At 44.8% G+C, this 21,923-nt stretch overlaps 1 protein-coding gene across 1 annotated transcript in view; it reads left to right on the top strand.

Moving 5' to 3' along the window:
- The window catches only part of LOC306786369 (protein kinase C beta type-like), a 58,645-nt gene extending 43,738 nt beyond the window's left edge, over positions 1-14,907 (top strand). Inside the window, exons 10-17 of the mRNA XM_079281119.1 lie at positions 676-849; positions 2,267-2,358; positions 3,337-3,399; positions 4,500-4,638; positions 4,867-4,947; positions 5,513-5,620; positions 8,616-8,756; positions 11,709-14,907. Coding sequence (XP_079137245.1) covers positions 676-849; positions 2,267-2,358; positions 3,337-3,399; positions 4,500-4,638; positions 4,867-4,947; positions 5,513-5,620; positions 8,616-8,756; positions 11,709-11,885 — 975 coding nt within the window. The 3' untranslated portion in view covers positions 11,886-14,907. The remainder of the gene's footprint in view (positions 1-675; positions 850-2,266; positions 2,359-3,336; positions 3,400-4,499; positions 4,639-4,866; positions 4,948-5,512; positions 5,621-8,615; positions 8,757-11,708) is intronic.
- Positions 14,908-21,923: the final 7,016 nt, after the last annotated feature.

Here is a 21,923-nt window from a genome sequence, read left to right as displayed (position 1 = left end):
GGTTCTAAAGTCGTTTTTTGGGCGATGGGTTGGGCGAACGCTTCAACAAACCAACCAGGTGGAATAAGAATAAAAGGACGCAACATATCCTGGCAGATGAAACATTGTGAGCTCCATTTCTGTGGAGTTATTATTTATTTTATTTAAACGAGGTTAGCACAGAGGGACGATGCACGTTGATGACATGTCTGCTTTATTTTCTCAGCGCTGCGTTCAGCAGGCATTTACCTCACCGTTCGACGTGCAGTCACACTGTTATAGAGCCTTTTATCGCCTCCTCTCCCCTCTGTCCTGCCTTTCTTTTCCTTCTTTTTCTCCCGTCAGATGACATCTTGAAAGATGATAAATGGGTTTTCTCTCTCCTCCCCTCCTGTCCTCACTCTTTTTATTCCTACTTTGACTGTCTAACCCAAAGCGTTCCTTTATCCCGCCACTCTTTTGTCCCTGCCCTTTACGGTACCTCCTCCATCTCGCCCCCTTTCCCTGCCTCCCACATCTTCCTCGCCCTCTTTCGTCCCTTTCTCCCCTGCACCGTTCTTTCTTCCAAGGTGATGTTACTATAAAGGCCTGACGGGAGCTGTGTGGCGTAAGGATTTTGAATATCGATGACTTTATTCTTTCTCGTGTTTCCTATCCATCCTCTCCTCTCCTCCTCTCCTCCTCTCCTCTCTCTAGGTGATGCTGGCGGAGCGTAAAACGACAGAGGAGCTGTACGCCATAAAGATCCTGAAGAAGGACGTCGTGATCCAGGATGATGACGTGGAATGCACCATGGTGGAGAAGAGAGTGTTGGCGTTGGCTGGAAAGCCCCCGTTCTTAACGCACCTGCACTCCACTTTCCAGAGCATGGTATGTGAACAGATGTACAAAAATATATCCATGTCTTATTAAAAAAAAAAAAAGCCTCATATTTAATTTCTTGCCACGAGTAAGTTGATATCATACCCTTTATCTGTGCATCACATGTATGGTTGCTTTAGCTTAGCATAAAGACGTTTTGCTAACTGACACATAAATATCCTGTTTGTTTCATTCGTACAAAACAACATTCTGTGACGGTTTTCAGCTGCTGCTTCAGGCTCTCTATCAACTTCTGTTTAATGGAGAAATGTTTGCTTGCTTGGTTGCACACACACACACACACACACACACACACACAGTGACTGTCAATTTGACATTCCTTGCAAACCGCCTCCATCCTCCGCACACCTTCTCATGCCATGGTATCTGAAGGGGGAAGCGTCCTGCTGGTGAGCGCTGTGGTCTGAACAGCTTGTCACCAGCTCACAGCTGGAACACACACAGGCCGGATTCACACTCGATTCACGCTCGTCTCCTGACGTATAATCCATATTACGCTGAAGATGAGTCAACAGAGGAGTAACTGCAGCTCTCTGGTCTCATAACACTGAGAACAAGTCATTTACATTCACATGCGACACAAACGTGCTCGTTTGTGTATATTTTCACTGATCAGTGAACACAACGTGCTGGGAATCTGTGTGAGGTTGTGGTTAAAGGCCGGACAAATAGAGTTGACCTGGCCTTCGCTCACACACACACACACACGCACGCTCACACACACGCTCTCACACACACAAACACATACACACACACACACACACCAGAAGTGAGTGTGTTAATCCTCCTCAGCACTAATTCTCTGACCAGAGGAAGGCTTTTGATACGTGGGACTTAGCAGGAAGTTATAACACACACACACACACACACACACACACACACGCATATAAAGGCAATTATAACATGCACACACACTAATACATTTTAATCACACATAAACTGTGCACAAACACACAAACACACAAGGAACAACTGGTCAGAAAGCTTATCAGGCAGTGCAAGTATACTCTCTCACACACACACACACACACACACACACACATGGCCACAAACACAAATCCCTCACACACTGTACCTTATTGGCAATTTCTGCAGATAATGGAGGAGAATTAGCTCTTAAATGGATGTTGCTGTGTTTCCCTCAGTTGAGGACCGCTTGGACGACAACCCAATCGCCTCTTCCTCGATTCATTTTCCCCTTCCTCCATCCTTCGTCCCTCTATTTTCACTACCTGTGTCATTTTTCTCTCCTTTAATCTTCTCTTATTTGACCCATCACTCTCTATCTACCTCTGAGCGATCCCTTTCTCTCTACAGTATCTTACTTTTTGTCCCTGTAGCCGCCCATTTCCCTGAAACATGTACGTTTTGATCTCTCTCTCTCTTCCCCTCGATGTCTCCGTAGGACCGTTTATATTTTGTCATGGAGTACATAAACGGAGGAGATCTCATGTATCAGATTCAGCAGGTCGGCAAGTTCAAAGAGCCCCATGCTGTGTGAGTACAGACACGCACACAAAGACACATTCTGATGCCATCACAACACAAAATCTTAATCCCACGCGTATCAGCTGTTTCACAGTTTGGCAATGCGTTTAAAACATCATATTGAATAAGCCATCAGCGGTGTGATGGATGAGCAGCCTCGCGGGGCCTCAGGGTGCGATATGTTGCTCGCCCCGATGCACGTCGCTGCTTTGAAGAACTTCAAAGAAATGAAAGTAATCCAGCAGCTCCTGCCAGTTCCTCCAGTGTGCGGTAGAATACCTCCAAAACTGCAGAATGTAATTAAGGTGGCTGGCGAGATCACTGGCGTCAAGTCAAACCAGCGGGCTGACACATTTGACAAGCGGGCTGTCGGGGGGGAAAAAGCGAGAGCCGTGGAGGAGTTCGCCCTTCATCTGCTTCATAGGGAATCCGAGCTTCTTCCCTCTGGCAGAAGGTTTAGACGGCTGCAGGGCACGTTGAACGGAGTGAGGAACTCTTTTACGTAAGGCCATCGACTTGTTCTGCTCCGTTTCATTTATTTATTCGACAATAGTCGTGGCATTCCGCTCCGTGGGCGACGAGGATGATGATGCCTCGAACCTTTTGTCTCAGCGTCTCGTCGTTTGTATTTTGTTGAAAACTAGATACAACATCCAGCAAAGCTCTGAACGGGCTCCTCCGGTTCCTACACGGCTCTCCGTCGCCGACAACAGGCCCGTTGACTTCTCTTAGGTGCACTTTACAAACAGACACTGATTGAGCGCGGCCCACGCAAACACAGTTGACCGCGTGGTCCGCGTGTCCAGACTCCTGTTGATCTTATCAGCTGCTCTCTGGCCTTGAAGAGACAGCGCTGACCTTTGATGCAGACACGCACACGCACACAACTCATCCATCTGTTGTCCTGCTGTCCTTTCCCTCAGACTCTTTCTAATTCCTGTTTTTGTTCCTGTTTGTTTGTTTGTTTGTGTGTGTGTGTGTGTGTAGATTCTACGCAGCGGAGATCGCCATTGGTCTGTTCTTCCTTCATCTAAAGGGCATCATCTACAGGTAACCGCCAGCACACGACATGCTGAGTGTACAACGTTTACAGAACAACAAATGTATTGGGGAAGATTCTGTCCGTTTATGAAAGGATGTATTGTCTTGATAATAGTATTAAAGTTTGAAAAGCAGGCCCTTTGTAACAAATGTGAGTGATAATCACTGAAGTACTGCAGTGCTGTATAAAATGTTTGACGCATTGGACTTTACAAGGTTTATTTCTGCACAATCTGAGTTCAAAATAATAATAAAGGACCATATTCTTAAGTATTTGCTTTAAAATCGGGTCAATATATTCTTTTAAACTGTTGTTTTAGTCCTGAATACTTTCAAAAGAACGGCAATGGTACACAGCGAAGAAAGCGACGCAATTGTTTTCCAGAAGTGAATAAAGGAATCGACCAATCACGCTGTGTGGACCGAACATGTTCAAAATGTACAGTGTACAACAACAGAGACGGCCCACTTTATTACTCCTCTCAACCTCGACGAATGCAGCACTGATCCAGTCCTTCTGTTCTTACCTTTCAGAATAAAAGCCCACCACACATACACTGTCTAACTGTGTACCAGGGGACACTCAAATAAAATATCTTACAGCAGCTTAAGCAACACAACAGTTTACCTCAGGCAGACTAATCACATGCACACATGTTGTCAGTATTAATCACGTTGATGCGAAAGGCCAGTAATTTGCATTTCCGTGTCGTTTATTCATCACACCTTCCTTTTAATCTGAATATTCAGACAGGGTATCACATTCAATCATCAGTCAGATGTTCTGACTGATGATTGACGCTCAGTAGCCACAGAAGACGCAAAGTAGCTTTTTGACCTTTTAAGACTTCAACTACAATTAACTGCTTCCTGCTGTTTATGATGTCACGCCGAGAATCCGCCCCCACGAATGACGCGGTCCAAATCAGAATGCGTCATCTGGTTTAATGTAACTGTAGCCTCAACCTCTGGGATTAACTCTTCCCTGTTAAACGCTACATTGAGCAAGAAAGACTGCAGAGGAGAGGAAATGTTGGGGCGATGACCCTCCGTGGTGGTCCATGAACTGAGTGTCGCCCCCCCGTTGACGTTGCGTTTCCCTCCTGCAGAGACCTGAAGCTGGATAACGTGATGCTGGACTGTGAGGGCCACATTAAGATAGCAGATTTTGGCATGTGTAAAGAAAATATGAACGACGGAGTCACCACCAAGACCTTCTGTGGAACACCGGACTACATAGCTCCTGAGGTAGAGTGTGTGCGTGTGCGTGTGTGTGCGAGTGTGTGCGTGTGTGTGTGCGTGTGTGTGTGTGTGTGTGTGTGAGGAGAGGAAGGATGGCCGGCAGCTGGTTGTTCATAACTTACACACACTTTGAAGTATTTTATCTCGTGTTTTACAAGTATTATTCTAACACACTGCCCTTTCTTGCCTCAGTGATTTCAGTGACTTTTCTAAACGAGGTCTCTTGTGTTGCAGATCATAGCCTACCAACCTTATGGGAAATCTGTGGACTGGTGGGCCTTTGGAGTATTGCTCTATGAGATGCTGGCTGGACAGGTGTGTGTGTGTGTGTGACAGCATTGATATGTAAAATAAACTCCTTTATCAACAGCATTTGTATTCATGACTGAATGTGACAGGAAAGAAACACTCGTGATCGCAGCCTTTAAAGCTTGACATGGTGTAATGAAAGGTTAGCTGTTAAATTATACCCCTTGATGAGTTTTTCTCTCGTGGCATGCATAATATTAGAGTAGATGTGACATTTTCAAATCCTGGGTATCTCATTTGGAGTGCATATTGTGAATGTGAGTGTTAAAGGCCTGCAGTGTTTTCATTCTGAGTTCAGACAAAATAAGCTTTGAATGATTCAATTAAAATGTCCTCTATTTGTCCTGCCTGCCCTCTGCTTCACTCCCTCTCCTCCCTCCTCGACTGTCCTCTCCTTTCCCCTCTTCCTCCCTGCTTTCCTCTCCTCACTCCACCTCTTCTTCTCCTCTCATCTCCTCTCCACCTCTTTCTTCTCCTTCTCCCTCCTTAACTGACCTCTCTCTTTTTCTCTGCTCCTCTCCTCCTCCCTCCTCTCTCCTCTCCTCTTTTCCTCCCCTCCTCTCCTCTCCAGCCTCCATTTGACGGTGAAGATGAGGATGAGTTATTTCAGTCCATTATGGAGCATCATGTCTCCTACCCCAAGTCAATGTCCAAGGAGGCAGTCGCTATCTGTAAAGGGGTGAGTGAGCGCACACACACACACACACACACACACTATCTGTACAACACAAGTCCTTGTCTGTCTCGCAAGCTCAACCTTGTTCCCTCCTCAAAAAATCTCTCTTTCTGTCTAACTCCCTCCCTCTCTTCTCAACACTCTGTCACACACACACACACACACACGTGCACACACACAGAGTAGGGTATTAAATGTGTTTGAGGAAAGGAAGCAGGAAGGAGGGAAAGAAGAAGACAGAGGGACACCACAATTATCTGCATAATTAAAACCATTGTGAGGAACATTTATTTGAAGTGAAACAACATTGTCTGCTTTCACTATCTGTCCTGCTTCCATCTCTCTCTCTCTCTCTCTCTCTCTCTCTCTCTCCTCTCTCTCTCGCTCTTTCTGTCTCTCTCTCTCCTCTCTCTCTCTCTCCTCTCTCTCTCTCTCTCTCTCGCTCTTTCTGTATCTGTCTCTCTCTCTCTCGCTCTCTCGCTCTCTCTCTCTCCTCTCTCTCGCTCTCTCTCTCTCGCTCTTTCTCTCTCTCTCTCTCTCTCTCTCTCCTCTCTCTCTCGCTCTTTCTGTCTCTCTCTCTCTCTCCTCTCTCTCTCTCTCCTCTCTCTCTCTCTCGCTCTTTCTGTATCTGTCTCTCTCTCTCTCGCTCTCTCGCTCTCTCTCTCTCCTCTCTCTCGCTCTCTCTCTCTCGCTCTTTCTGTCTCTCTCTCTCTCTCCTCTCTCTCTCTCTCTCCCTCTCTCTCGCTCTTTCTGTATCTGTCTCTCTCTCTCTCTCGCTCTCTCGCTCTCTCTCTCTCTCTCTCTCTCTCTCGCTCTCTCTCTGTCCTAACGCTCTAGTTTCCCGTCCTTCTCTCTCTGCAGTGTTCATTGTTAAGCCACTGTTTTGCTTTTTTCATTGTACATCCTCTCTATCTCTCTCACACACACACACACACACACACACACACACACACACACACACACACACACACACACACACACACACACAGCTGCTACTGCAGAATATTTCGTAGTGTTAGTCACATGATGTCTTCAACCACATGATTCTACAGCAAAGAGTAATTGTGCAATGATGTACTTACACACACACACACACACACACACACACACACACAGCCTTTTTCCAGTGCAATTCCTTCTTGTGTTCAGCGATGCAAGAAGCATGGCTAAGTTTTCATGGTGTTATCGTCAGTATGGAGTCAGAGCACAAGCGCAGTGTATCGATCGTCCAGAGGACAGGAAGTGTGGAGTTTGGCTTAAAGTTAAAAGGTCTCGGCACCTTCGATAGGTCAGGCAGGTCAGCGGACGTCCGCTCTGAGCCGTGGCAACACACCACGTCCACAGTAACGGAGGAGGCACACGCAACAACTGTTTTTCGGTGATTGTGCGCTCATGTTGTTCGTTCCTCGTGTCGTAGAGACGCGCTGAACCTGCGTGACCTTTTAAACTAGAGACTGCAGATGAAACACTTTATTGTAAAAAGTGAATTCCAGTATTCCTGCTGTTTTATAATGGCTTCAAGTATTTCATCAACTCCTTACTCATTCTACAAATGTGCATGCAGCTTCCTTCAGAGTCACAACCGTATTTGATAGCAGAAGACCATTTTCACGCCCTGGCACACATTTGGTTGTTTCTGAAAATGCTGAAATTACCCGTCACTGAAATGGCGACATTGTTTGCTCTGCTGCCGGCCCGCATGGAAATGAAATAAATGCCATGATTGTGTAGGAACTGGGTTTTACCAGATGGCAGATGACCAGAGCAAGTAAACCGTGGCGTTTTCACACCGGCCGTTAACTGCTGCAGCCTGTTTCGGTCCGGCTGCTCTGGGGTCTGCTGAATGTGCCTCACTCGATACTCACGGGGACGAAGACTGCAGATCCACCAAGACTCTCTTCAAAAGGAAAGAAGCTGCTGTGACTGTGATGGCTGCCCAAAAAAAACACCAGATTTGGTTTTAGACTCTTGTGGGAAAAAAAACAAGATGTCAAATCAACTGTAGTAGCACAGGTGTGGTTGTAAGTCTGCCCCGCTGGGTTGTGCATCCATATTTCAACAATGTGTGTCAGTCAGTAAAGAAGGCCACAGTCCAGCAAAACGATATAGAGCGAGAGGGAGAGAGCATTTCAAACAATCAATTACATTTGTTTTATATAAAATATTCTTTTCTCAACTGTTGACTTTCTGCAATCCTGTTAATTTAGGTGTGTGTGTGTGTGTGTGTGGATGAGTAAGTGTGTGTGTGTGTGTGTGTGCGTGCCAGTGTGTTTATGTGCACACATAGGTGCGTGTGTGTGTTCAGTGTAAGGTTGACTGACCCGTGGAAAATGTTATTTTAGTTCTAATGTAATGAGTAATGACTGCTCCTCCTGAGGGAGGCGCACACACACACACACACACACACACACACACACACTGACGTCACTAGCCTGGATGCTTTTCTTCAGCTTTCCTGTGGACAGACACGGTAAACGGTCCCTAATTATGCCTCTGGAAAACGTCCGTGGTAACGGAGGAAGAAAGCAGCAACAGCTCTTCGTGTGTCTGCAGGCGGTGGTTCGGTGGCTCACATTTGATTCCCACAGAGAGACGTGTGAGGTGGTGTAGACGGGGGGAGTTAAAGGATGGTTAAAAGAAAGGAGAGAAATAATGAAGGTGAAGGAGTAATCACAGTAATGACGCTTATTTATAAACGGAGATGAATGGAAGAGCGAATCGTGGACCACTGAGGAAAAGAGACGGGAATGAATGAGATGAAAGTTTAATGACGCCAGAGGCCATCTTTCAATTGAACTACTCTGCACTTTTCATTTGACAAGTATTTCATTCACACAAGAATAGGCGTCTCCATGTGTTTTCTTTTCATACATACTGTTTATTTATTGGAAACATGCTACATCGTGACAGAAGAGCCCAGTGCTACGGCGGGGAAGAGGTTGTGATGGGGATTCTTATGGAGGGACGTACAGTAATTCTGTGCTCTCCGTCCGTCCAGCTGATGACGAAGCATCCAGCGAAGCGGCTCGGCTGTGCTCCGGAGGGGGAGAGAGACATCAGGGAGCACAGCTTCTTCCGCTACATGGACTGGGAGAAACTGGAGAACAAGGAAGTGCAGCCGCCATTCAAACCAAGAGCTGTAAGTGTGAACCCGACTTGACCCCAAATCAAAGGAGGTACAATCCCTCCTATGAGTCGTGGGGCTAATTAGTCGCCCCAAGCCAGCAGAGACCAGGAGTTTAATTCCTGTTGGTGGTTAAATTCCTGGTAAAGAAGCTGCTTAGAGCGACGTCTCTCTGGGTCTAACGTCAACACCTATCTCTCTTCTGTTACTTTACTCATCTTTTCACTTTCAATGTGAGTGTTTCTGTCTCTTCCCCCTCCTCTGTACGGGACAATGCACACAGGTAAGTCAGGAGATGGTGATGGTGATTGGGTTGACTGTGCGGTGATGAAGATAACACAGAGAATGTTGATAACGGTGATCGTGAAGAGGACGGCGATGAAAGAGTGAAAGGTGGAGATCGTCAGAATTTGTTTGATTTGGGAGTTAAGCTAAAACAGTTTGGTGCTTTTGTTGCGGTTAGATCAGGCGAGTGAAGCCAAAGCTGAAGTGTCTTAAAACGTGCATTCTCTCTACTGACCAGCAGGGGGCGACTCCTCTGGTTGTATAGAAGTCTATGAGAAAATGACTCTACTTCTCTCTTGATTTATTACCTCAGTAAACATTGTAAACATGAGTTTATGTCTCAATCTCTAGTTTCAAGTCTTCTTCAATACAGCATGATGTTCATTTAGTACATTATGGTCCATTTAGAGTCACACAGACCATAAAGCAGGGGATGCTTTAGGGCGGGGCTACACGCTGATTGACAGGTCAGAAACCAGTAGGTGACGTCACGGTGACTACGTCCACTTCCTAAATACAGTCGATGGGTCAGGTTGAGTTTCGAGTGAACCTCAAGGGAACAAGTGAGCGTCCTCACAGTCTCACCTGAAGCAACTCTGTGCTCGTGTTTCTCCTTTGCTGTGCTTTTCTTTCTCTTTTTTTCTTCTACAACTAAATTAGTTTGATCATAACGAGTCAGAATGATGTCATCTTATACTAAGACACACACACACACACACATACACAAACACCATAACATGTACACACACTCACACACAGCCTCAGGCCACACGGCTGCTGAAGAGTTTTCCTGAGTTGAGCTTTTTATGCAGCTGTCTTGGCCCGCTGGGGTTATGTGTGTGTGTGTGTGTGTGTTACTGTGTGTGTTTGTGTGTGTGTGTGTTACTGTGTGTGTGTGTGTGTGTGTGCGTGTGTTAGAGGTCACCATTTGGACCTGCGTTCACACTGGAGGTGCGTTCTTCTGCAGCGTCCTCTGAAGTGACTACTAACATATGTTGTCTGATCTCTTCTTCTCTCTTCTCTCCTTCTGTTTCGGCCTCTTCTCTCCGTTTGATCGTCATCTCTCTCTCTCTCTCTCTCGCTCTCTGTCTCTTCCTGTCTTTCTTCTCCCTTCTGAGAACAAATAAAGGTTCAGATTCTATTTTTTTTGAAGAACCGTAGTGTTTACCCACGCAGAAAAGTTCAGTTTGGCTCCTGAAGGTTGTCCTTTGGTCTTGTTGGCCGGTCATGTGTGCATTGTTTTAAAGAGCTGCTCCGTAGATTTCTCACTGAAACCTTCAGAGTGGTGTGTGATGGCGTTTGTCTCCAGACGATTGTTGAAGGACGTCTGGTTGAAACCAGCACCGCTGGTTGAAGTGGTGCTTTGGTCCGAGGTCCCTCACTGTGGTTGTGGTCGGCTCGTGGATTCACACTCTGCGAGCCTTTTAAAGAGTCTGTTGGTCTGATGGTTGATCAGATGAGCTTTTAAATGTGCGATTGACTAACAGACGGGTGAAGAATGGGTCCCCGGAGCTTAATTTACAGCTGTCGTCTTAAATGATCGTTGTTCATCTGTCTGTCCATCGAGCAATCTGTCGTGGATCCGTTCATCCATCCTTCACCTCAAACACTCCATCCATCCATCTGTTCACTGCTGCCACGCGTCAACCCATCTGTCCTGACACGTTTTTATTTGTCCTCTCTGTGTTCACCAGTTTTCTCACGTTGGTTTCTGTTTATTTGCATGTTCTGGGTCTCGGTCTCAAACGAAACCTGTCCTGGAGTGCACCCCCGGTAACAGGAAGCTCGCAGTATACTCACTGTCATTTAAAACAACAAAGATTTCAAATCTAACAGGAACATCTCACCTCTTCTTCGCTCGTAATTAGCTGAATGATTTGACTTTTCTGTAAGCACTTCAATAATAGCATTTCTAATTAGCAGATGTAATTTCATTACGATGGCGTAATCGTCATGTAGAATTTTTATTTTTTTCTCAAATTGCGCAGCTTCTGAGCAAATATCCATAGAGATTCTGAGTTATTCTCAGTTATTTGCATACTAGCTGGTTGTCTGATTTGGTTCATCGTATATCAGCAGGTCTTCACAGCTGCAGCATATAATTAACCCTCAATTACACTATTATCATCACATGGCTTTGAGCCTCTTCTTGTTCATAAATTACAATTAAATCCAAGTATTGCCGCCCAAAAATCAAGATGAAATACCAAGAAAAAGTTGTTTTTGGCTATTAACGTACAGCCATGGGGGGGGGGGGTTAAATGCTCGTTATTAAAGCGTTATAGCTCCATTCATACTCCAGTGTAGCGCACTGCCACAGGACGTTTGAGACTTCAGTGGCCTTTTTCTGTTTTAAAATTGGAGTTGAATATGTTTCAAATATTTGAAAAGGGGGGGAAGCATGTGCCTGAGGCGTGCTTGATTTATGCTCTCCTGAGATGGTATTTTTGCATCACGTTGAAAGTAATAACAGATTACCTTTCAGCCAATGCTCATGGAGAGTTGAATCGAGCTCACCCGCGGCGCTGGCACCTTGTTTTGATATTTGAAACCATGTTCAAGTGATGTCATCTCACACCCTGGTTCAACCCACCATTCCCCTTCTTTTGTTTTCCTCCCCCCCCCCCTCCCCCAATCCATCCATTCCTCTCCATCCCCACTCCTCCCGCCCCTCCTCAACAGTGTGGACGAGATGCCGAGAACTTTGACCGTTTTTTCACACGCCACCCGCCGGTGCTGACCCCTCCCGATGAGGAAGTGATTCAGAACCTGGACCAGGACGACTTCCAGGGATTCTCCTTTATCAACCCAGAGTTCCCAGGAGCTGATGCTCCGCCCACTGCCGCCGAGCAGGCTTGATTTCAGCTCATGCACGCACACAAACACCTACATAATTAGCCCCCCCCCCCCCCCCCCCCCCGGTATTAACCCTGTGTGCCCTGGATCACTCACACACACACACACACGCGCACACACACACACATCAACTTTAAATATCCTTTAAATGATTTATAATGTTACAGGAGCCAACAAGCCATGACGTAAACTGATACACAGACACACTGTGTACCCAATAACACACACATTTGTTGTTCACACTGCTGCAACCTTCTTCTGAGGGTCCATGTGCTCGATGAAAGGGCCTGAATGCATGTAGCACTCTAGTGCAGCCCAGAAAATAGGATTCAGACTGAGAAATTGGGATAATTTGATTGAACAAATCCTTTTTTTCATGCTTCTACGTGGTCAAAATGTGACCACTTAGCGAGATACGAGTCATCGGCTTTATCCGAGCTTTGATTCGCCGCAAGCTTGTTGAATCAACTCGTGTCGCTCACAGTGTGAACAAAGTGTTTGTGTGCATTGACCACACCTCATCAGGATAGATGGTGACCCTCAAAATCCAGACTTTAACTTGGGAACAAAAATGTCATAAACGCAGTAAATTTACGACCTAAATCCAGATTAGTCGTCAAGTCGTGAGTCCACGGCCAGCACATGAAAATGCACGACAGCATAATTCACATGTAACATAGCGTCAGCATTCCATTTTGTTACCTTTTCTCTTTTTTTTTGGTGGAAATTGTGATTTAACTTTTCTTTCACTCATTCCTCGACTATTCTCAGTTGGGCCTGTACTTCTGGTGTGCTTTTTGTTAATGTGCAGTAATAATGGTGTCTGTACGTTGATCCTTATCTTTAACTGGAATGCTTCACATACTTGTGCATGAGTTTCTATATCAATAATAGCCCGGGACTTCGTCTCCCAGCAGCATGTTAGCATCTTACCTCTGCACCCCTGTGCTCTCATGGTTTATCAAAATATGTATATGGTGTATGATGGTACGCATTGAGACGGTGGAAGATTTGTGCCACAACGGACCACAAATATCAGATTCTCTTTGTGTCTTATTTGCTGTTCAGCACCGGGCTCATGATGGTAAAATGCTGTTAGGAAAGGCAGTCTTTATACAGGCTTTAAGTCAGTGAAATAGATACCACTACTTCTTATACTCTCAGTTTCTGTTATCTCGTATATAAGCAATGAAAGAGACCAGCAGTTAGTTTCACAAAAGCATGATTCAGATACCTGGGCATTTGTTTACAGCGCGTGTGTGTGCGCGTGTGTGCACGTGTGTGCACGTGTGTGCGAACGAGCACTGGGTATGAAAGCGCACGTTTGCATCTTTGAATGTGTGTCAGTAGCTGCCTTCCCAGCGCCGTGCATTGGCCTTGCGTTTACATTTGTTCGTGTGGTGAACGTCTGCACCCCCCTACACATACAGCAGTATTGGTGTGATCCACTTTACTTCCAAACAGCGGCTCCACAAGTGGCTGAAGAGAAGAATAGAAGGAGAGATGCATGATATTTAAATGTAAACATTTAAAGGTCATATCAGGTTTCAGTAAATGTCGAGTAGAGAGTAGTAATACCGGAGGAAATGTGTGCTTACATGAAGTCCTAATGACTTCCTCAAGCCTTGTGTTTGAATCATTGACATTTGTACAGCAAAAAGAAAAGCTGGAGCTGGATTTCAAACAGCGGACCAATATGTCATGCAGCTCTACTTCTGATCGAGGTCCTCTGGTTACGTGGGAACGGATTTAAGGCTCAACTCACTATGATTGGTGTTTTTCAAGCAGCACATGAGGACACAGGTGGAAGCTGTAGGCCTCCTTCTGAAGCAGGACGACGCGTGTGTGTGTTTTGTGCGTCTTGGTTTCCTTAGCGAGCAATAATCTTGTTGACAGGAAGGCAGAACTGGTACTGAAGCAGCCGTCAGAGGGCTCAGGTGAGGACCGTCAGTCATTCACACGCAAAAGGATACGAGGTTATGAAGCTAGTTAGTGGCCACGTTTATCCAGCTGAAGAAAAAAACATGGCCGCCTCTTATACACTTCAATGCAGCCAACATTGCGTGGAAGGCGCTGAGAAATATGTCAGGGGGCCTGTATATACTTCTTACTGTCCTCCAGACAGATTGTCTGGAATTTGGCTTTAAATTAATCTTCAAATTAATCTCAGTAACATTTAATGGTGAAAAATGTAACCTGCATTTAGAAGAGATATCTTTGGTTGACGCTGGAGATTTGTGCTTCCTGACATGCGGGCCAGATGATGCAGTGATCCAGGTCTCCTTTAGTTGCCTCATCACTGATCTAAATGTTTTCACACGCAGACATCCGTAATGCATGTTTGCATTATGTTCTGCGACGTAATTTGACATCTTGATTGGGTTAATTGATGAGAACTAGCATCTTAACATCTGGAGAAAGTCGGTCCTGTCTGTTCTCTCTGCTGATGAGTTGAGCACAGAAGAGCAGCTTCAGCGCTTTCATGTTTCAGCCACAAATTATGAGTCTGAAAGTAAATGCAGCTGTTGTGTTTTTATGGCTTAACGACTTAACAGCTAAATACGTGTCCATCATCTGTGGCTACATTCATTGTCGGTATTTATTGCAGTCAGTGTCTCCTGTATTATAACGGTTAACTATATTTACTGAAACATAAACATATATAACTGTGTCAAATGTTGATATTTACACCATGTGGTCAGTATTGTAACGGACGAGAGGAGAAGTCTCACTGTTTTCATGATTCCTTTCTGCTGAAGGAGAAGCAAAGTGAACTCTGCATGAAAAAAGAAAATGCTTTTGTTTAACCTTTTTATTATAGGATTCATACACTTTTGACATATTAGGGTAATTTCATGTTTTGTGTCTGCATTGCTTCAAAGGTGTGATCAAAATGACTGTTGTGTGCTATATGAGAACATAATATACTCAAAGAAAGGTTTCTCACAATGCTTTCCATGTGCCAACATTTTTTGTTTGTTTGTTTTCCAGTAAAAAAAGGCATATAATAAAGGATTCAAAGATGTTTTAGGGGATCTTTGCTGTTGTTTTTGTATTCATATGAAGGTCATTGAGTTGTACTGTGATTGGGGGGAGGAAAGAGATTAGAGTGATGGAGGGTGAAAGAGAGAGGAAAACCAGAGGGAAACAATTCCACAATGAGGGAGGACGAGGTAGTAGGAAGGGAGGGAACGAGGAAGCAGAGTGAGGCTCTGTGAAGCGGGGCAGGTGGCTACGACAGGCTGTGCATATTTCATGGCTGCCACTTATCATAAGAGTCTTTCCCTGATGGGGGAAGCGTAGGTCTGATGGCTTCAAGGAAATAACATGCAGAACACGGCCGACATACACGGCCCTGCTGAGCCACTCAGCCGCCTTTAAAGCTGCTCGCTGTCCAGCTGGAGTGGAGCGGCGGCTCTGACCATAGTTGCACATTTCCATCGAACAGGGCTTACTGGATCTCTTTCCACTAGCTAGCCGGCTACAATATCGTGTTTACGATGGAAAACCGGCATCTTCAAGACACCAATTATCCACTGGGAATGTTTCTGCCTGTGATCGCAAGAACGGTGAAAGCACGTGAGGTTCACAATCTATTGATGAGAAGAGAAGACGGCACACTCAAGACACCCAAAGGAATGTTTCTCTGGAGGTTGTCGTGTGTTCTTTACATCAGCCATGTCACATGTTTAAATAGCATAGTTTGCGCTATGCTAGCACATTTTGGAAAATATCTCGAGTCGTGTTCTTGTAGAGAGTTGGAGTTGAGAAGATTGATACGACTCTTGGCATCAAATATGAAGCTAAAGCTAGTTAGCTTAAATTAGCATGAAGACTGAGGGGGAAATCCGTCTACCAGCACCTGTGAAGCGTTCTAATTAGCATACGTTTTATCTTTGTTGCTCCGTCAACAAGCGGAAATGAAAACACTGAAATGTGTGTTTTCGGGCGGGTGCAGTCTTCAGACTTTATGGAAACTGGTCTGGAACACTCCTACAGAGTGTGACATTAAAGTGAAGTCTCATTTTCATTTCCTTAAGCAGATAAATGTTCCTGTTTTTAGTGACAAGGTTGATGAACTTTTATCCACAGAGCGCTTTAGCTGATTAGCAGGCAAGCTAAAAGGATCCATATACAGTATTAAACGATAGATTGGTCATTCATTCTGAGCAAACGGCTGAAGAGTCACTTTCACCTCGGATGTGAAATGACTTGCATTCAGTGGAGGAGCCTTCCCTGGTTACTGATGACTTCATCTTGTGTCAAATACGTTTTAAATGCTGTCCTTTACATTTAAAAACAACGGCTTCCTGTTGCTCTGTGTCCTGTACAGTTCTCCTCAGAAGGCATAGCCACACATTCCTCTTTGTCAGCTGTACACTAACATTGTGCTGCAGCTGTATTTTATGCAAATGTACCATAACAGCAGTACGACCTCCTGTGTAACAGTAAGTTCCAGCACATAAGCTGTATAAAGTTTGTATTGGAGTGGATGTAATAGCCATGTACACAGTAAGCCGCAGCAGCGCTGGAGTGTGTGTGATAATTAATTCCAAATGTTGCGGCCCCCAAATTAAAGCCAGTGGCTTCGGCACAAAGCAGCCTGCGCCTTATCAGCCCGAAACAGGTCAGCGTTCGATGCCGCCTTTCATTCACCCTCCTCTCCTCTTCACCTCCCCTTTTCCTCCCGCTCTCCTCCGCATCCTCAGCTGACATAGGCTCGTCTCCCGCTAATCCTCTCGTTACTGAAAAGAGATGGGGTGAGAGAGAGGAAGGGAGGGCGGTGTAAAGAGGCAACGACTAAATTAAAGACTCTGAGTCGTGTTTCTCTATTAAAACCGCTGCTTCTGGAACACAGCGACTTGAGAGAAACCCAGTTGTGCGTTTTGCCCTGATGCTACTGTATATTCCAAGCTTTGTATCTGTACATCTCTACCAAGGGCCACTGATATTTATCTCACCCCCTGTCCTTTGCTGCATCGCTTTCTCTCTCCGTATCTCCGTCTCTCTGCCTCACAGCGTTAACTGCAATTGAAGCGTGTTGAGATGGAACACATTATGAGCTTGTGTGTGTGTGTGTGTGTGTTTGGTAAATAGCTGCATGCACGGTTTTGGGCAGTGTAGGCTACGCACAAGCGAACACATCACTGCTTGTGTTTTATAGTTCCAGTCATAAGTTGATTGACATTTAGTTTGACCGTATATAGATCAACATCAGTTACATGGATGAGAAAGATTTCCTAGAATATTCCTTCAGGATGTGAAAAAGGAAATTGTATGCAGGACCACTGTGCTGTATTCAAGCTAATTTACCAGTCAAATGTTTTAGTCATTTTTGTGTTTCCATTGAGCGTAAAAGCTTTCGCTCACTTATGGTGGTTTTAGTCGTTGTTGAAAGAGACTCGATGCGCTAAATAAATTATAGAAATGAATGTCTTTGCTGGATGAATTCTGACGTAGCGGACATTTAACCCACATGCTTCTGCTGTCGTCGTCTTGGATATTATAACGCACATATCTTCTTCTTCTTCTTCTGACAACATGGCCAATACGAGCAGACATGAAGGAACAAATACAACTTGTTTCCTGCTGGATTACAGCCATGCGCAGCCTTTAGTGCCAACTTCTCACCAAACTGCGCTATCGCCTATTATTCACTCCAACCAGTCGATGGAAACACGACTAATTTGTATTTTCTTTTTTGTGACGTTTCTAAAATTCACTCGAGCTCGACACTTGAATGGAAACGTGTCAATAAAATAAGAGTTCAACAAACGGTTGACATTGTGAACTGAAATCAAATCTTTTGCTAACAGATTCCACCAGCTGTAGCTAGGTAGCTAACTGAGCTAATGCTAGCTTCATGGGTTGATTGACAAAAGTCTCCAGTAGATGTTTTCATTTTCCTAACTGACTCATTTTAAACATGAATTTCGTAAAAAGGGTCTTTGATAATTATATGATATTAGATAATATTATAAATATTGTGCTAAACGACTGAAGGTAAAGCTGCATATTCCATATGCTTTGGAAAATATTGTTTAATTTTTCCATATTAATTCCAGCACACATCTTGAAGTCCAATCAAACGCATCACAAACGCACATGTGGGTCTTTTAACATACAGTGTCCGCTCTTTACAACTTTTGTGGGTTCAAGGTTATAAAAATCATCCTGTTACTCATTATCTGACATCATTCCGTATCGGCTTCCATCGCTTCATTGAAGCTATATTATGTTTAAACTTAGTGAAATATTAAAACCCAATCTGCATGTTTTTTTATGGCCACGCCTTTCCATCAAATTGAAACATCCACTCTCGAAAAATGACCTATTTGGAAACTATGGGATGCTTGGGATAAAGTACCGTGAATTTCTGCACAGCAAGATTGTCGGCCCGCTTACTGTGAATTGACACGGTTAAATAAATGAACAAACATAACTACATATCTGATCATTTGGAATGTAAATTCCACCAGGCCTCTCTCGAGCGTTGTACCAGGCCTCTCTCGAGACGAGGGGCGCTCTGGTGGATATCATGCCCAGGAACATGTGGTGGATCTGGGCCAGCTGTGGCAGGTGTGTCCCCGTGGCTGGAGGGAGAGTTGGCAGATGAAGGTAGGAGACGTTGGTTTGTGGTTCCTGTGATCTCTAAAGCTCTCCTGTCCCTCTCTGTCTCCACCTTCCTCTGCCTCGCTCTTGTTAAAAAGCAGAAAGCTCACCTCGGACCAACGTCACAATCGGCATTAGCTGGATCCTCCTCTTCTTTGACTCCGTCTCTTTCTCTCTCCACCGCTTCCTGTCCTCTCCCTCGTGCGGTGAGCTGTTGGCTTCAGCTGTTTGTGTTTGTCAAACGTTCACGCCGTCAGAGGCTCAGTCTCTTGACTTTGTGGATGTATTTATGCTCATGGATTTTCAGAGATGGCCCCTTGTGTGGTTTTCTCTGTGACAGCTTGCTCAGTGATGTGAATATTTATGTGCCGTCTCTTTTTCTCTCTCTGCTTTATTTCTACCTCGTGATTCTACCAAACTATCTGCCATTTTATATTGTTTTTACTAGATTCTGCTGAAAAATGTACTGCTTTTATTCTAATCTGCAACGCTCCATGGGTTTCCTTTGTTTCTTTCACATCGTTCATGTTTCCTGTTTTATTGTGTCTCTCCGCTCTTGTCTCAGATCTCTTCACTTCCTGTCTTTGTGTGTTTTTCCCCCAGTTTTGGACGTCGGTCCCGTCCCGATTAGTTCCACCTGTCCCTCGTTAGCCGTGCACTCACCACACCTGCTCACCTGTTAGTCACTCACTATTTATACTCGGCCAGTTCCTTTGCTGCCTGTCTGTTCGTCTTCGTTGCATCATTTGTTTGGCGGTTTGTTGTCTGTTCCCTTGTCGCCTTTAATCCATTTATCAAACAGTTGAATTGGAAAGGAATGAAAATGACAGAAAATATCGTGGTTTGTGTGAAAAGAATTAACTAAACGTTAATCTACTGTTCTCTCTGTATATTTCTAATACTTATTGTTTTCTGTTTTTGGTCGATCTTAATAGTTATATGTATTTACAGAATTTCTAATTCTGAGTGTGATAGTTGAAAATTGGAGATAATGTCCACAAAATTACCTTTACTGGTTACACACACACACACTAAATTGATTGACGGGTATCACAACCTTTACAGGCCTTGGACATGAAGTATGGATGCCCTTAACCAATCCTGCTCCACTGGTTATAGCAAAAACACATAAAAACACACGCATAATCCCTCACACACACACACACACACACACACACACACACACACAGTCGATGCTTCTCCTCACTTCATCTTCCTGTGAGAACATCCTACAGGCCATATATGGCATACAGTTGTGTGTGTGTGCGTGTGTGTGTGTGTGTGTGCCGTCTTTCCTTTGGTGTTTGCTCTCATGCACAGAGCCTCGAAGCACAATGAGTGCAGCTAGCAAGGGTAGCTTCGATATGAATTAGCTCGTAAACAGCGCGAGTATGTCAGTGAATCAAATTGGCAGCGATCTAACTTCCCCTCCCCCACTCACGAACATACACTCCTCCATGTTTAACACCCAGCTCGCTCTTTCCCTTCCTCTGTCCGTCCACCGACTGAGCCAAGCATCAACAGTGCCTCTGCCCTGGAGTCGCCCTCCACTCCCACACAGAGAGAGATCTCCCTCACCTCCTACACCAAGTCACAGCTGCTGTTGCCTGTGGTGTTGCCTGTGCTCCGGTCTCTCTTCGTTGTCTTCATACATGTCACGTAGCATTGTTCTCGCTGTCCTTCTTAGTGTTGACTCTCCTTTCTGTACCTTCCTCTACTTACATGTTCCTAAATATCATTTTCCAACGCTACCAGCGCTGAACGGGAAGAACAAGTACAAATGCATTTGAACCGGACGTGAAACGTTGGAAGGGCAGCACAAGGTGAACACTTTATTCAAGGGACTCGATATCTGACTATATCTTTCATATCCATGCATCTTTTTTACCTTCCTTTCATCTGTCGTCATTCATACATGTTCTGCTCGTAGCATCTTCACATTAACACATTCTCACATCAAGCTTGTGACCCGACTACAAATAGCACAAACAAAAGGCACCATCACAGCAAAGACGGGACCAGAATAGTGTGCTGTGTTTGTTCCTGTTGTCTTCTGTGTAAACCCACACGCCAGCAGCAGCAAAACAGCCAGACAGAATACACCACTGTCCTATTTTTCAGTGTTGAAACTCCAGAGAAGCAGCATTTTTTGTAGATTCCCTCCATTGCTTATAGCACATCCTTTCCGTGTCAGCTGTGGTATGTCTTCTGTAGTCTTGTACCTGTCACGGTGGACAAGGGGAGGCTCATTGTTGAGCTGTAGAAATATCCTGGCATCACAGAGACGATGTTTGAAAAAAAGAAAGACATTGGCGGGTGAGACAGAGCTGGAGAGTTTGGATATTCAGGTGAGAAATAAAGGGAAGCAACATAAAAGTCTTCTGATTTGGGTACTTTCAGTCCGAGTTTGCCGGTTTGCTGGTAAAGTCCAAAGGAAGATGACGTGCGCTTTTATGCAGATGATATTGTTCTAAGTGTCCAACAGAAATGCTTTTTCTTCCTCTCCTTTCCAATCCATCCCATTTTTCCTCCTCTTCAATCCTTCCTCGCATCATTCCTTTCTCTCCTTCACGATCCCATGAACTCACCTGCAGAAGAATCGTCGGGACACCTGTAACTTTGACAAGGAGTTCACCAAGATGCCGGTGGACTTGACGCCGACTGACAAGCTCGTCATCGTGAACCTGGACCAGGACGACTTCCTCGGCTTCTCCTTCACTAACGCTGAATATGTGGCTCCTGGGAATTAACACGCGCTTGATCCCACTGACGGACTGGTGGAGAATTAGTTTTTTAGAGCAGATAAGAAGGCAAGTTCACTTGTTTTGTCTACGTTCACTAAATGTCTGCATTCCTTGTAGGCCACACTGGGGTTTGTCCAATACTTCAGCACAAGGAAGGTATCGCAACACCAAACTTGCACAGTCGACTGGATGCCAAAGACTGTATTGTAAAAAAAAAAAAAGTATTAATAATAATGCCCAATATGTCAAAATGTGGTGATATACAGGACAAAATACAATCTAGATTTGTGGGGAAATATTAATTCCGAATGACTATAATTGACCAGTTCAATGCATTAAAATAGAGGCAGCCCAGATGCCGACACACCGCACCAGTCTTGCGTGCCAGTTTAACACGTGCTCCCTTTTCTTAATTTTGTGCCGCAATTATATTAACGATACAATTCGGTTTGCTTCTGGAATACGTCTGCTCAGATCCTGCAACCAACCCAGCCCAGCTCACTCGCTTCCTCAAAGTATTGAGATGTGTTCTCTCGTGTTGTCCCACCAGTTTGACTCCATCATCGTGACATCGCAACATCTCGAACCAAACCATGTAACGAGAGGAACCAATCACTGAATGTCACGTGACATGTTGAACAAATCTGAATGGATACCAGCGGCAGGCTCGGTGCAGTTAAAATCG

The sequence above is a fragment of the Melanostigma gelatinosum genome, assembly GCF_949748355.1.
Source record: "Melanostigma gelatinosum genome assembly, chromosome: 13".
Taxonomy (NCBI): Eukaryota; Metazoa; Chordata; class Actinopteri; order Perciformes; family Zoarcidae; genus Melanostigma; species Melanostigma gelatinosum.
Note: the sequence above shows the minus strand (reverse complement) of the source record. Positions and strands in the feature narration are given on the sequence as shown.